Source organism: Zootoca vivipara, chromosome 14 (assembly GCF_963506605.1).
Source record: "Zootoca vivipara chromosome 14, rZooViv1.1, whole genome shotgun sequence".
NCBI classification, from domain to species: domain Eukaryota; kingdom Metazoa; phylum Chordata; class Lepidosauria; order Squamata; family Lacertidae; genus Zootoca; species Zootoca vivipara.
Genome location: NC_083289.1, coordinates 21,081,889 through 21,098,575, shown reverse-complemented (window position 1 = coordinate 21,098,575; position 16,687 = coordinate 21,081,889). Strand labels below are relative to the sequence as shown.

Below are 16,687 nucleotides of genomic sequence, written 5' to 3'. Positions count from 1 at the left end.
AGGAACCAGTTCCTATGCCCCACAAATAACCCAGAGATGCATTTTAAATAAAAGGACACATTCTACTCATGTAAAAACATGCTGATTCCTGGACCGTCCACAGGCCGGATTTAGAAGGTGATTGGGCTGGATCCGACCCCTGGGCCTTAGTTTGTCTACCCATGTTCTAAGTGATGCCATCATGTTGGAGTTTGGTATCAGAGTGCAGAAATATATAGTCTGGTAAGACTGCTGGTTGAAAGAATAAAGAAATGTAAGATTTATTACTTCTGGCAAACAAAGCCATTGTGGGTGCAAGCTCAAATATGGCCATCATGGAGACATGAGGTTATAACAAAAAGAAGTCTAACACTAACTGACTTGGAGGAGAAGAAGGAAGGAAGTAAAAGCCCAAGGAAAGACAATCTACATGTACTGAAGAAGGAATTGCCAAGAGCAGAATAGATTGCCTCTTTGTCAATTGCCAGTCCCCCCCCCCCTTTCAGGTAACTTATTGCCAACATTGTTGCTTTCCTCCCAATATATCAGAGGTATGTTTTTCAGTAAGTCCTGCATGTACTTCTATTCATATAGTCGAGATCTTCTGCACAAAACTGCTTTGGCAAGCAAAAAACAAAACATAACCAAAAACAATGAAGGGTAAAAAAAAGCAAAAGCAGGAGAATAAACTAAAAGCTACTTACCCAAGGGCCTGGCTACACCGAGCTGGATTTTTGAACTATCTCCCCTCAAACAGCAGGCCAATGCCATATCACCAGCTGCTTCTAAAAGGGCCTTTAATTTCAAAAGCAATTTGCCATGTGGCAAGTGGGGTCACTTTGGAAAAAAGCAAACCCAAGTCCAAAGCGTCCACAGAGTTACTTGCACAGTTCTGTGGACCCCCAACCACTGTCCATATCCTCTCTTCTGCCTGCCAACACAAATAACAATTTGCCATAGAATGCAATTGTGAAGGGTGTGCCCAAATAGTGGATCTGAAGGTCAGATGTGCTCCAGGCATCCCCAGAACAAATGTAGCTGCTTGTTAATTCTGGGATTGTATCAGTGCCAGGAACACATATCCCCTTTCAGATTTGTTGTTTGGGCACACCCTTCCCTATTGGCTTCTATGGCAAATGGGGGCTACTATTAGTGATCAGAAGATAGCTAATGGATAATGGTTGGAGGATGTGTAGATGTCTGCATTACATCCTAATAGTTAAGCAATCTACCTTCTTTCCTTATCACCACGATTTGCAGCAACTGTTGACCTCTAGCATCTTATCCAGTTGCAGGTGGGAAGAGAATCTGGTGACTTCTGTATTCCACGGGGAACAAGTTTCCCCAATTCTACCCCCTTCCTCTAAGCTTTTCCTTAAGTATGTGTCCAACATTCCCAGCGAAATGTCCCAGTGCCAGAAAAACAGCATTGTTTATAAGCATCTTGCAGAGTTTTACTTCAACATACTGGAACTGTGTGGAGAATGCGAGGAGTGCTGAGACATTTTGAGAAACCTAGCCAAAATAATCTTAGTTTAATCAACAGCACTGCAGCTCAGCTGTCTACCCCCACTTGGGCTCATTCTGCTGAGTAAGCCAAAGACACACAGAATAGCTAGGCTATAATGAGCTGGCAAAGCTTACAGCTGTTTTGTGCCAGGATGGTTCTGGTTCAATCCATCATGGCCTTTGTTGGCAGTAATCTCCTTTGCCCAATGACGCAAACCCAAGTAGAGCAGGAATGCTTTCCATGCAACTGTTTGCAGAGTGTGCATACTGCAGATGCAAGACAAGTTAGCGTGTGCAATAGGTAAAAATGTATGCCTTGTTTCTCAAAGGAAAACAAATCTTACATATATAGTGTGGATGTTTAATTGAAACACTAGTGGCTTCTATTGTCCCAGCGGTTTAGTAGGTTTTCCTGGTTCTAAGGCCAACAGCTGAAGAGCATGCTTAGATGGCATTAAAGGAAGGGATATTTGCTCATTACATTGCCTTGAAGTTTTCCCTAGTTGTTCTATGATAGCCTTATCATAGTTAAGGCACACACAAAAGACACAGAAGTGGATAAAGGGAAATATGGGTAGCTGGGATTTACTGCATGAGACTGGAAAGTGGATGGTGAAGTGTGGAGTTAGTGCAGCCTGTGATTTCACACAAGATTCATGATCCAGGCAATTTTAGCAATGGCCTCCCCCATTCGCCACAAAGGTCTAAACCTCAATGGCCTGAAGCCAACAAAAGAGAAAGACTGGGCTATATTCAATGGGGAAATGAACACAAATGAGAGGGAGGGCCATGGCTCAGTGGAAGAGCATCTGCTTTGCATTCAGAAGGTCCCAGGTTCAATCCCTGGCATCTCCAGGAAGGGCTAGGAGGGAACTGAAACCCCGGAAAACTGCACATAGTCAGTGTAGATAGTATTGTGATAGAGGGATCAACGGTCTGACTCAGTATAAGGCAACTTCCTTTGTTCCAGTTGATGGGATTCACCTAACCAGCCTTGTCAGTGGATACCCTGTGCAAGGAATCCCACTTGTGCAATTGGATTTTCTCCTCTCTCTTCTCCCCTGCACCCACACAATTGGTTTGGGGGCAGCAGTTGGCGAATCCCCAGAACAACACAGAAGGGGCGCAGGTTAATTTCATCTGGCAAGCTGAAATGCTTGTGCAAACAGAACGATTAGCAAAGTATGATGTAGTGAAATGCATTCTAAATAAATAATTAGAAAATAAATCAACAGATGGCAATAAGAAGCACCCAAGTGGCAACCTTACATTAAACGCAACCCAGCTGCCATCGTCAGAGTGATGATATCTGTGGAGTTTGCAAATGTCACCCTGGAATATGAAACCAGTGTAAAAAAGAAACAAATGTTGTCTTTTTTAGTGTTGTCAAGCTGAGCACAGAGTACAAATGAACTCTGAAAATATGTTTCCATTTTTCTATGGGTAAAATAATTAATAATTAAAAGGACAAAAAATGTAGAAAAGAAATAGCAGAAAATCAAAACAGCACATGGGCAAACTCATGGGCATACTCAAGAGGTTTCCCAGACATGGGCAATAAATAATAATAATAATAATAATAATAATAATAATAATAATACCCCGCTCATCTGGCTGGCTTTCCCCAGCCACTCTAGAGAAGTGCAGTGGAAAGACCTCAAATTAACCTATTGTTTTAAGGGAATATACAGATATCAAGAAATGGCAACTCCCGAAAAAGGAGTACAGTATACCGAAGGAAGGGCGACAGCAGGGCAGGGTAGGGCAGGGTAGACTTACCTCTGTTCCAAACTCTGTTCAACTCAGTAACGTGGCCTAACAACCCAGAGGAAGCTATACTGGCAAAAGGGGTAGTGTAAGTCAAACTACTTTAAAGGCTTGTTTTCCTTCTGCCAGGCTCTGCCAGTAGCCTTGCTATCAAATGAAGTTTGGAGTAACAGTAAATAGCACTGCCATAATCTACCCGGCTCTGCTCCTAAACAGAATCTGGAATAGAAGTAAATTATACCAGCATGATTTGCCCTGGCGTAAGTTATGTTGGCTTCCTATAGTTTGGATTGCTCTGTTAGTTTGCTATTGCCACTTGAAATGCCTGTTCTTAGGAACCTCAACATATTGTGCCAGCAGAATTTCTGCAGTATGTGTCTTTGGAAATCATAGTTAAAAGGGGAGGTGCTGAGCATCATATTATCAATGCTGAATCATATATCTCAGAAGGAGAGTCTAGTTTTTGTTTTTCATGCAATGACAGCCATCTGTAAGTGAAAACTAAAATCCTTAACATACCTCTAGGGGAAACATGAGGGATTTTTTGTTTGTTTTAAAACAAACATCCCTAAGTCGTCGTCATGACATTCCAGAAATCCTCTCTCTGGCCTGCTTCATTATTTGGCTTAATGTCTGCAACGTAGCCTGTGCAACGCTGAGTGAAGCCAGCAACCAGGAAACCTAAAGAAAAGAAATGGCCACCAGCCAGTTTGTTGTTTGTGGTGGCCAAGATACCGGAATCTCCCTCCCATTTATTCTGGGCTGTTCCAAGGGTCCCTTGCGAAATATTTCAATATTTTAATATGTATTACAGGCAAATCTCTGCACTTCACACATCTGGATAATTGCTTTTTTCGACTTCCTGCTTGGGGAGTTGAGAAAACTCACTTGTGTGCCCACGTTGTGTGCAGTGGGATGTAATTTGGTACAGGCCTCATAACTGCTGGAGACAAGTCGCTCTCAGGCTTGTGCCTTGTGGTTGTGTTCTAACATCTTTCTCTGCTCCTACAGACTTCTGCGTGACAAAGTCTTCCAGACACAAGCTCCCTAAGCTCTCATCTAAACCTTCAGTTCAACAAGATGCATCAGACATGGCAAGCTAATGAAAGGGGTCCCAGCGGTCCCATCTCCTGGGAGTAGGAAATAATTACACAGTGATGAAAAGGGGGAGGGGAGAGAGATGGCAAATGAGATTGCCTGATTCAATATGCACCAAAGGCAGTTGAACTAAGAATAAGGCTTGGAATGTGTGTTGCCTAAACCCAAGGGCTTTGCAGTCTGTTGCTGGAGGTGAGGGCTTGTGCTGGAGTGCGGAGATTAACAAGCAGGAGGCTTTTGAGCAGGCATTGACAGAAGGCTTGTCCTGTGGCATTTAATACTAGGCCTAGCCAATCCAAAGGTTGCACGTTGCTGGCATGTTGAGTGTCTCTGTTCCCTGATTCTATGCCTGATGAGGACAGTGCATGTAGGAATGTCTGTTTCTGTTGGAAACAGAAACAGGAATGGAAATTGCCGCAGTTCACATGTTTGTCTGAGGTCAGCAGTGGAAATCGTGCAAGCAAAAACAAGCAGCATTTGCTATCAATTTTTTTTTAAGTCCACAAACATTACGTAAATAATTATGTTTATTTTGGCCATAGCAGATAGCAAGATGAATAATGTAGGGTTTAGTGGAAGCAGGACTGTAGTGGGTGGGAAAGAGTGCTGGTTGCAACAAACACAGGGCAGGATAGAAATCACTGATACATTTCCTTACAAGAAAGATTGGGATAGGAGTTTAGAGATGGTTCCTGGCAAATGTGTGTGGGAGGGTGCACCCACAGTCTGGGGTGCTTAAATAGGTTAGTTTCTAACTTTAGAATGTCCTTTCCACAACCTTAGGCCCCTAGATATTGTTGGACTACAACTTTCATTATCCCCAGCAAACATGGTCAATGTTTAGGGATGATGTGACTTGCACAGGGGACTTGGGTTTGCAGAAGACTGCTTTAGACCATGGCATTCCTCTGCTCTACATGAAGATCTTTGTGTGCAAGCCTCAGGGCAGGAAGGGTACCCACCAGAAGTTGCACCGAACCATGTAGTTTTTTCCTTCTCTTTCTTGGCCAATAAAACATTCTGTAAAGTTTATGGGCTCTTTCCTTTTTATTGCAAATTCACAATGATCTGTGCTCATTATGCTATTGGAGTGGTCATACACAGTCCCGCTTTCAATACCATTTGCATCTGCAAAAGTTTTTAGGCAGTCACACTGTTTCATTTCCACACAATGCATATGCTGTAACATCCTGCCAAATTCCCATAACTTTCTATGCCACAAAAGTTCTGGACTATTTTTGTTCCGCTTGTGTTGCGCTATAGCCCACTCCGGACAGCAAAAACATGTTAGCACAGGGGAAGCATCAAAGAGCAACCAATAAAGCAGAATAAATCCACCATTAATCACTATTACTGGGACGCGGGTGGCGCTGGGGGTTAAACCACAGAGCCTAGGGCTTGCCGATCAGAAGGTCGGCGGTTTGAATCCCCACGATGGGGTGAGCTCCCGTTATTTGGTCCCAGCTCCTGCCAACCTAGCAGTTCAAAAGCATGTCAAAGTGCAAGTAGATAAATAGGTATTGCTACGGTGGGAAGGTAAACGGCATTTCCGTGTGCTGCTATTTTTTCCTCGGTTTTATTGTTCTATCTTTTTGTAAACCACTTTAAGGTTTTTTACAATCAAGTAGTGTATAAATTTTATGAAATAAATAAATAAATAAATAAATATGTGGCCTTCCAAAAATACAACTTCCATAGGAGGTGGGGGTTTTTAAGAACAGAGGAAAGAAAGAAAGAAAGAAAGAAAGAAAGAAAGAAAGAAAGAAAGAAAGAAAGAAAGAAAGAAAGAAAGAAAGCAATGTGAGAACCTATAGTTTCAATACACAAGGAGATGTTTCATGTATATACTAATCCGCTCTCTAATGGATTCATTCATTAGAATAAACTCTGCCTGAAACTTTTTATAAAGCAGCTGTCTGTAGCAATGTTTTTGCAGTAAATCCAAGCAACACGAGTGGAGGATTTCAGAATCCGACACATCAATTAGTAAGCTCATTCACTTTTTCCACAGCGTAACAGCCGAGGTTGTTTGTGAATGCCAAAACTGAAACTTTGATCTGAACAGACATCATTTGTTTTTCCTCCTGTCAAGCAGCAATACATCTTACCCTTTTAACCCACACCAGGAAGCTCTACCAAGAGATTTTGCTGAAAGCTACAAATATGGAAGATTAGGTATTTTTGGCAAAGAACTTTTGGGGGAGGGTGCCTAACTTTTCATCAGACATAATACATGTGCTGCGTTATGTTTCTCCATTGGAATCTCCGGGTATATATATTTTATCTTATTTTTATCTTATTTATTTATTTATTATATAGCTATACTGCCCTTCATCCAAGGATCACAGGGCATTTTACAATATAAAAACAGAAAAACATAGTAACAAAATGAAATAAAATAAAATAAACCCATTCACAGCTTAAGAGGCCATAGAATGTTTAATTGGCCAAAGCCAATTGTAGAGAAACATTTCTTGCCTACATATAAAGATATGTAATGAAGGCACCAGGTACAAACAAGAACATAACCATACTACAGCTATAAACATACTGTTATGAGTTGTGGGGGGTGGGTGGGTCTGTGTGCCTGAGTCCCCTTCTAATTCCTGGATCCAGCAGAGGTTCATTTCCTGGAATAGCCAGGTTAGCTTCCTGGTGAGGTAATGGCCCTCAAAGCATGGGTCATTAAGGTAACAAAAGAAGTGGCTCTGAGACAGATTTCAAATGGGTGTGCCCCAACTCACTGCTGATGTAGATCTTCACTCGCCCCTCTTTCTTTGGTGGGGAGGGGGCAACCTATTTTGTGGTTTGCCTCAGGTGCCAAAATACCTGCCTCCAGGTAAAGTTACTACAATAACATATGGGACTGCCTTGCAAGATGGTTTGGAAACTGCAGAATGCAGTGGCCAGACTGATAATGGGCCCCAGCCAATCTGGCCATGTATGACCAATTCTGGACCAAGTGCGCTGGCTAATTATTCATTTCCAGGCCCAGTTCAAAGTTCTGGTTTTAACCTATAAAGCCATACACAACTCAGGACCCAACACTTAGCTGACAAGTACCTAACCAGATCACGAGACTAATGGATTGGGGTTTTTTTTTTACCAGCATCAGACTAACTGGAAGTTATGAGAGTGGTGTTTCAGGTTTTTGTGGAATGGTGTGGTTTTAGTATACAGTGGTAAGCTTAATGGTTGTGTGTCCTTGCTATATTTTTATTTATATTTTGTATTAAACTGCCTGTACACCACATTGAGACTGTTTTGTAAACCATGTCTAAGAAATCTAATAAATAATAATATTGATGATGGTGATGATAATTGTGGACTCCTCATTTGGGTGTGCTGGAAAACTACTGAGCTACAATATCTTTTTGACATAGAACAATGGTGTCCTCACCCTCCAACTCAAAGATTAGTGTGTTGTTAAGGTTGAGAATTGATATAACAGCCTGGTTCATATGGTTCAAATAAAAACAAGGCTTCCCATCGTTCACTTCTGTTGAAACCATTCCCAGTTTGGCTCGGCCGCTTTTCAGTGTCAACAGAAGGGGAAGAGGACATTCGTTTTCATCTTGTCAAGTCTGGTAGGAGTTGAAATATTTCCTGTACCTGCCCCAAGTACTCCATCAAGAATTGAGAAGCCATGTATTTCTTTTTTACAGTTACTGAACACTATCAGGTACAATAAGCCTAAAAAACATTATGATTATTATGAGTGGAGTTCGTTTTTACATGAAGGCATGATGTTGAACCCCATACAAACTTCACCCGCTCCTTTAAGTATTCAACATACTGTATGTATTTGGGGAAAAGTTGCTTCTAAACTCAGCAAAGATGATTTTTTTTAAAGATTCACTTTAAAGCAAATATTTGTTATTAAAATGTTTCCAGTAAAAATGTTTGCAGATCTGTGTCCAATTATTTCTTTTGAGGGTTTTTCCCTTCTTCCCTTTTCATTTTAGTTTTTGTGGTATGCAAGTGTATGAGCTTAAAATAGAATCATTGATTCTTTTTCTGACCTTTTGCAGAAGTTCGTAAAGTGGGTTCGTGGGAAATGTAGCTGAAGGGACAATGTTGGAAGGACAAATGCAAGAAATCAATCAGTGTGTGACTTAAGGGGTTAATTCTGTTACTGGTCTGGCTGACAGAGGACTCTGATTGTCTGGAGGTTCTAGTCATTTGGAAGGGAAAAGATGGTTGAGATTTGGCAGGTGGCAGGAGGGAGAAGGAGGTTTACCTCAGTTTATGTGGTTGAATGTGTCTCCCTGCTCTCAATTAGGCCTGCAAATAAGTTTCTCCTCATCATACCCTATTCTTGTTCAGTTTGTTATCAGGAAGGTTTCTTTTCTCTGGACTCCATCAACTTTATTCCAGTTGTTCTGCTAACAGACAGAAAAGGAATTCCCAACCTCAAAATCAATATCTTCCTTAAAGCTGTTGGCTTAGTACAGATGTGGGGAACCTTTGGCCCTCCAGATGTTGCTTAACTATAACTCCCATTATCCCTGGCCATTGACCCTGTTTGCTGGGGCTGCTGGAAGTTGTAGTTCAGCAACACCTGGAGGGCCAAAGGTTCAGCACCCCTAGCTTAGCACCTCAGTCTGCATTCCTAACCAAGGGTGTGATTCCATGTGCGCTTTCCCAGGGGTAAAACCCTTTGATCCCAAGAGGACTTGCTTCTGGGTAAACATACATGCAATTAGATTCCATGTAGTTGCTCTTCATTCCTTTGCTCACCAAAAGGGTGTCGGACTCATTGTTCAGAGGGCCCCCCTCCAGGAAGTTGTGCAGAATCATGCACAGACCCTCTCAATGCTCCAGAAAAGGTGGTACCTCTGGCTCACCACCAGTCACTTGTAGGGTATCTGATGCTGTCTGCTGTATCATCATCATCATCATCATCATCATCATCATCATCACCAATATTATTTACCCACCTATCTCCAGCAGGTCCCAAATGCAAAACTGAAAACAGTTTAAAGAGATTACAATCACAGGAATAGATGGGCCCCTGAAAACACACATTTCAGATGTCAAAGGCCATGGTAAGGCAAAATGTATCTGACGAACATTTTCCGAAACCATTTTCCACCATCAAATAAGCCTGCTCACATACAAGGAGAAACCTGAGCTTACAGCTTCTGCATCAGCACAAGCTTCTGCAGTTGCCCAACTGGCAACTATTTCTGTTTCCTTGGCGGTCATCCCTGAAGACAAAAAAAAAATGTTTGCAATCTCCTGGGGCATGTGCACTGATGGTTTCATAAATAATATTGCATCTGCTTTGGCATTCTGTGTTGCAATAATCCTTGCAAAGTATGAAAAATAAATACCCTCCTTAAAAGCATCTTCTTCTTTGGCAATCACTCATAGCCAAGTAAGATTGGTGGCGCTGTGGTCTAAATCACTGAGCCTCTTGGGCTTGCCGATCAGAAGGCTGGCGGTTCAAATCCGCACAATGGGGTGAGCTCCCGTTGCTCTGCCCCTGCTCCTGCCAGCATAGCAGTTCAAAAGCACGCCAGTACAAGTAGTTAAATAGGTACCGCTGTAGTGGGAAGGTGAACAGCATTTCCGTGCGCTCTGGTTTCCATCACAGTGTTGCATTGCACCAGAAGCGGTTTAGTCATGCTGGCCACATGACCTGGAAAGCTGTCCGTGGACAAACTCCGGCTCCCTCGGCCTGAAAGCGAGATGCGCGCCGCAACCCCATAGTCGCCTTTGACTGGACTTAATTGTCCAGGGGTCCTTTACCTTTACCTAAAAGCATCTACTCCACTGATGTATAACTACTGAAATTCTTTATCCTTAAGCTCAATGTACATAGTCATTTTTATCAGTGGAAAACCAATGTGAGTTGGTTTTTTTTAATGGATTAATACATGCTATATCAAACAAAAAACAAACAAACAAACAAACAAATAAATAAATAGTTGTGTGCCCCGAGCCTGAACAATTATTTACATTTGGATTTTTAAAAATGCATTTTTGATTTCCTATTATTTGCTAAATCCAGAAGCCTTTTGGACAGCAGAGAAATGATTGAAGTTTGTAGGGGCAGTCAATGCTGCCTTTGTGTAAATATAAACTTCATCTATAATAAATGTTCTACTATTGACTATCAGAGTGTGCATTAGCAATGTACAAAGGTAGGCTTAAGAAATGTTGCTGTTCTTCTGCTGGTGTTACAGAAACTCTTTTGCCTTTTCTTAGAATTCCTTAAGGCAATTCATCTAAAGGGGGGGGAACTTTCAAAATGACCTCGAATATCAAATTGGTGAAATCCAGAGACCGCCTTGGGAAATGCTGAACAAATTTTACTAGTTTCACTGAAATATTTGGTTTTCTTTGAAGTTCACTTACGCTTTGCTTAAGAAATACTCATTACCATCCAGTCACAACAAATATGAAATTTCACTAGGAATACTAGCTGCAACAACAGCAGCAATCCATAACCTGTATGGACAACTCTAGTTACAACACCCTCAGACACTGCTGCAAATATAATGGTGACCTCTTACTTGTGTCCCAATTCATGAGCAATGGTAAATGCCAGGTTCAGCCCATTGTCTTCTGCAAGAACGCACTTCCTCTTCGCACTGCAGATGCCTCCAAGATAGGCAATCCCTGTAAAAGATAATGAAGGGTTCCATCAGTGCCAGCAAAAGCAGCTCATGCCTTTCACAAACACGTTGAAGCAGCTTGTCATAAGAAATAAAATTATGAGTCATTAAGGAATAATACTGAGCAATTTGCTCACAGATTGCTCCAAGGAGGAGGTGCACCAGGATGGAAATCCAATGCCAAACAAGGAGGGGTATGACAGAGGTATATAAAATCGTGAACAATCATCAAAACACTAAGCAGAGAGAAGTTACTTTAAGACAGGTGGCTAAACTGTAGCCCCCCAGATATTCATAGCTGCCAAGTTATCCCTTTTTTTAAGGGAAATTCCCTTATGCTGAATAGGCTTCCTCGTGAGAAAAGGGAAAACTTGGCAGCTATGCAGATATTGCTGGACTATAGTTGCCATCATCCCTGACTGTTGGCAATGAGGATGAGGCTGATAGAAGTTCAACATCGGGAGGGTCGCAGGCAATCCACCCCTGCTTTTAGGATGCTAGGACTTGGGATTTAATGAATCTGAATGGAAGTAGGTTCAAGGGAAACGAAAAGGAAGTACTTTCTTGGTGCAAGTATCAACAGCCTTTAACATTTATTGCCACGTGACACTGTGATGTTATTAGGTAAAGTGGCTTTTTCTTTTAAAATCAAGTTCATGAAGATGGATAAAAACTGTTGATACATAGGTCTATCTTAGCTAGGAATGGAAGCCGAATGTTGAGATGTAGTCGAACTTTGTTTTTGTTTTTATGTAAAATCAAAATTACAAACAAAACAAAATAATCAAAGTTACAAAACATAGCAAGTCAGGCTAGTCGTAGGAAATTCGGGGCTTAATTGGCTATTTATCTGTAAGTGACAATAATTACAGGCTGATCCTGCCCTTGAGCAAAAAGAGACCAGACCTCTCACTAAATTTCAAGGATTTTTATTAAATCTGGGTCATCAAGGCAGAAAACTGGTATCTGTTATAAATTTATATAACCGTAAAGTTGGAAGGGACCACAAGGGTCATCTAAGTACAACCCACAACATGGGGTTTGAATCCATGATTATTAAGTCTCATGCTCTACCAACTGAGCTATCCCAGGTCTATCATTTATAAGGAACTTGTTGATATCTCTAAAGGCTCATTAGAAGGCTTTAAACTTACCTGCATGAAGGACCTCCACCTAGATGACCCTAAGTGGAATGCAATATGGGCACCTACGATCTATAAATCAACCTCAGCTCATGTAAGGGAATGTTCCTTAAAAATTCTGCACAGGTGGCACTGTACTTGTGTGCAGTTTCTCATATGACTTCAAATACCCCACAGGTTATTGTGGCTGCAGTAGCAGGAGAACATTTTTTTCACTTCCAATGGGAATGCCCTCTGGCATCTAAATTTTGGACTGACGTTTTGGAATAAATATTTTAAAAAATTAACATTTCCATTCAGGCCTCCCCACAATTTACCCTTTTGAATTTGTGGGATGATCAAACAGCAACTTTCTGATTTAAGGAACTTCTTATATGGATGTTGGCTGCAGTGAGAACTTATTTGGTTTAGTACATAACTTAAACTCCTGTCGTGGTTCAATAAAATGTAGACTGGCTACTGCAGTGAAAATAACTCACAAATCACACATTTCCAAGGGTAAGGAAGATGCCATTTGGCGAGATTTCCTTTATGTGATAATGTCCTCTCTGTGACATTATTGACTCTCTATTCATCTGGAAAATACAACTGTACTCTTATGTTCTGTGATATTGATTATGCTTTTTAAAAATAAAAAATAAAAATCCAGCTTTGATTACTAGATGATGCATAAAAGGTAAAAGGTAAAGGACCCCTGGACAGCGAAGTCCAGTCAAAGGCGAGTATGGGGTTGCGGCGCTCATCTTGCTTTCAGGCCAAGGGAACTGGTGTTTGTCCACAGACAGCTTCCTGGGTCATGTGGCCAGCATGACTAAATCACTTCTGGCACAATGGAACACCATGACAGAAGCCAGAGCGCATGGAAATGCTGTTTACCTTCCCGCCACAGCAGTACCTATTTATCTACTTGCACTGGCGTGCTTTCGAACTGCTAGATTAGCAGGAGCTGGGACAGAGCAATAGGAGCTCACTCCATCGCGGGGATTCAAACCACCAGCACCAAACCATGCTCAGGGGCTGCAATTGCTGCAGGGTAGGATATGTGTAAATATTTTGCACATGTTCCAACATGTAAACTCATAATCAAATGGAACATAGGCTTGCAGTTGGCATAAACTGTTCATATAATTGACAACTTAAGCCTAGTATTCTGATGGCCAACAGTGGTCAAATCAAATTCCTCATGGAAGTCCACAGACAGGCCACACTAGAGCAATCTACCCTCTATCACCTGCTGATAATACCTAGCATCTGGTGTTCAGAAGAGCATCAGCTGTCTGAACATAAAACAGATTTGGTATTGGCTCTGTCATAGCAATCAATAAACTTATATTCACATAGTCATCCAGTATATGATGGAAATACTGTAGTCACTTCCACTCCAATTTTCAAAAAGGAAGTATTCTTTATTCACTCTGCTTTCATTACCTCTCTGGGTACCTGCTTCCAAAAGGTTTCAAATGTGACCTTTGCTGAAACCACAACATTCAGAAAGCTAGGTAAACACTTCAGGCATGTATGAACAAAACATGCACCCATCTAAAGACTGTTTTTTTGTTTTGTTTTTGACTTTAATTAGGACCTTGTTTAATTGGAAAAGGGGGGAACTAAAGCCCACAGTCCTTCAATAGCAGCTTTAATTATTTCAAGCTTAGTTTCCCCACCCCCAGCTAAGAGACAAGAGATCTATTTACTTGCACTTACTCCCACACAGAGGTGGCCTGGGGTTCAGTTGCCTTTAATAGAGTGAGACAATGGATCCAGCTGCAATATGCAGGGGCCATTCTCACCCAGTTTGTTTATAAGGTTGTTGTTGTTTAATGTAATCCTATATAATAAAGTCCAAGTTGTCCCTGCGTCCAAGTTGTCCCGTGTGTCCCTGGGGTACTGCGCATGTACCCCAGAGACAGAGGGATTGGACGGAGAGACAGGACGCACACACGTGCACGCTCTCCCCCCCCCCACCTACCATTTCCCTGCGGCTGCCAACCGCCGCTCCTGGCTGGACTGAGCGTTGGCGGCGGCGGGGGGGGGGAGAGCGCGCACGTGTGTGTGTCCAGCAAGGACAGGTCCCGGCAGCGGCGGACCAAGAGGGCGGCATCGGGCTCCGGGGCCTTCCTCAAGCCCCTCAGGTGTGGGGATCCAAGGAAGGAAAGGTGGCCTCCCGTCTGAGCGCTACCCAGCCGGCGGGAGTCCGAGGCGAGGCAGCCTCCGCTTCTTCTCCCCGCACCTGGGCAGGTCCTTGACGAGGGCCTGCAGCTCGGAGAGGAGCTGGTAGTGGCGCTCCTGCTGACGGGCCAGCCGGTCGCCCCCGCCGAAGCCTCCCAGTCCTCCAGCTCCTGCTGCTGTGGCTCCGGCGGCCAGACTTTCCCCCGTCGTCGTCGTAGGTGAAGCCTGCGCCGAAACGCACCATGGCTGAGGGAGGCGGCTAGGCCCAGGCGCCGGACTCCGCCTCCCCTCACGCCTTCCCCTCGCGCGCTTTCCCTCCGTGAGGGGCCTGCCCTTCAAGGCCAGGCGCTGCTTGCCGTGCCCGCCCCCTGTGCCTCTGGGCGTGAGCAGAGGGCTGTCCCTCTCTCCTCCGCCGAAGCGGAGGGCGAAGGGCGGGCTGCCAGGCGCCCACAAAGGCAGGGTTAGGTGAGACCGTGTGTGTGTGAGGGGACGGCGGCAGGAGGGCTTGGCCGGCGCTGGGGAAAGGAAGGGGGGAAGCCTTTGTGTAGTGAGGGGAAGAATAGGGGGCTCTCTCCTTCGCCACCCTCCCCTCGAATCAGCCCCCCTCTTCCCTTTGTCTCGCCTCCCTACCCCCTTTTCCCAGAGGCGGGAGCGGTGCTCGCTCCGGAACTCATTGTCGGGCAGCAACGCCTCTGAGCGTGTGCAGAGTGCCCACACTTTTCTAGCGCCCGTTTTCTAAACGGGCTGAATGACACTAGTATAACATAATAACATAGAATTTATCTTATGAACCGTCCTGAAATCTTTTGATGAAGGGTGGTAAAATAAATTAATAATAATAATAATAATAATAATAATAATAATAATAGAATAAATATATTCCCCCCTTACCAGTGAAAACTTTCAAAGGCTCATGAGTGTTCATACAAAATGGAGTGACTGTATACAGTATTTGGGTTCATGCTGTGAAATTAGTCAACATTATACGTTCTTATTGCATGAAAAGGTAGGATCATTTTCAAGACCATGAGACGTGTGTGGAGGAAAACTTAATCATCATATTTAAGGAAGAAGGAGTAGCATTATATGTAACAGATGCATACACCTGTGAGGAGATCCATGATTTGGAGCGTGGAGGGCAGGTTGAGAGTATATTTACATGTGAAAAGGATCTACTGTACTGGCCTGAATATACATAAGCCTCACTTCCCCCCCAAATTCCGACTGCGAAAAGTTAAATTGTGGCTTATATTCGCGACTTTACAGTATTTCATCCAGGAGCGCACGGCAAACAGCGGCAGGAGCACGGCAAAGCGGTGCCCGCCCCATGCATAGTCCCCCGTCCTCTCCCCCAAGGCCAGGAAGGGAGAGAGCGAAGAAGGGGAAAGGCCATCGGCAATGCAGCATGCCCCCCCCCCCCCGAGTATGCGGCCAGGAACAGCGAGAAATCAAGTGGCTTATATTCTGGGGTTTTCTTCTTCTTTTTTCTCCCCCCCTTCCAATTTTAAAGGTGTGGGTTATATTTGGGGGTGGCTTATATTCGTGCCAATACGGTAGTTGTCTTTGTGGACCACAAACTTACATGAGTCAACAGTGTGATGCAGCAGCAGCAAAAAACCAAACAAAAACCAAAGGTAATGCAATTCTAGACTGCATCAACAGGGCTGTCACATAGAAAATGGAGCAAGCTCGTTTTCTGCTTCTCCAGAGAGTAGGACCTGAACCAATGGGTTCAAATTACGAGACTTAACATTAAGAAGAACTTCCTGACAGTCAGCGGGAAAGGAAGCTGCTCGGGCGCCTGGGGCGGCGCGCACCATGGGGCCTTGAGAGTCTGCCTGCCTACTCCTACTCAGCCGCCCTACAGCTGAGGGGGGGGGGAGGCAGCGGGCAGACCGTTTGAGCAGTGCGGAGTCTGCGCGCGCCGAAGCCACCGTGTCTCTCCCAGGAGAGACGTGTGTCTTGGGTGCGCTGCAGGCCCCGCGGTGAGTGCCGCCTGGCATTTTGTCACGCACCCCTCAGTGGTGATACACGGGGCAGACTGCCCCTACTGCACCCCCCCTTCCTCCGCCACTGCTGACAATAAGAGCTGTTCAGCAGTAGAATGGACTGCCTGAGAAAACAGTGGACTCTCCTTCAGTGGAGGTTTTTAGAGTGGATTATTTAGTTATGATTCCTGCATTATAGGGGGTTGTGCTATTGTGTCCCTTCCAACTCTACAATTCTCCTGATTCTCTGATCATCCTTATTCTTTTTTGGAGCAGTATCTTGGGGGGGAAAGCAGACACAGAATTTTTAGAGTAGCCCCAAAGGGCTTTTCACCTATGGTGTGAGCCCAGCTACACAACGTGCTTAACACATGCCAGCATGCTTGATGCCAAATCAAACCCCTTCTCTAAT

At 43.8% G+C, this 16,687-nt stretch overlaps 1 protein-coding gene across 2 annotated transcripts in view; it reads right to left on the bottom strand.

Annotated features, from left to right (window-relative positions):
- ADAMTS17 (ADAM metallopeptidase with thrombospondin type 1 motif 17) overlaps positions 1-16,687 on the bottom strand; it is a 164,433-nt gene that overhangs the window by 82,206 nt on the left and 65,540 nt on the right. For both annotated transcript variants that reach the window (XM_035130683.2, XM_035130684.2), the window contains exon 8: positions 10,875-10,980. In XM_035130683.2, the coding sequence (XP_034986574.1) occupies positions 10,875-10,980 (106 nt within the window). The remainder of the gene's footprint in view (positions 1-10,874; positions 10,981-16,687) is intronic.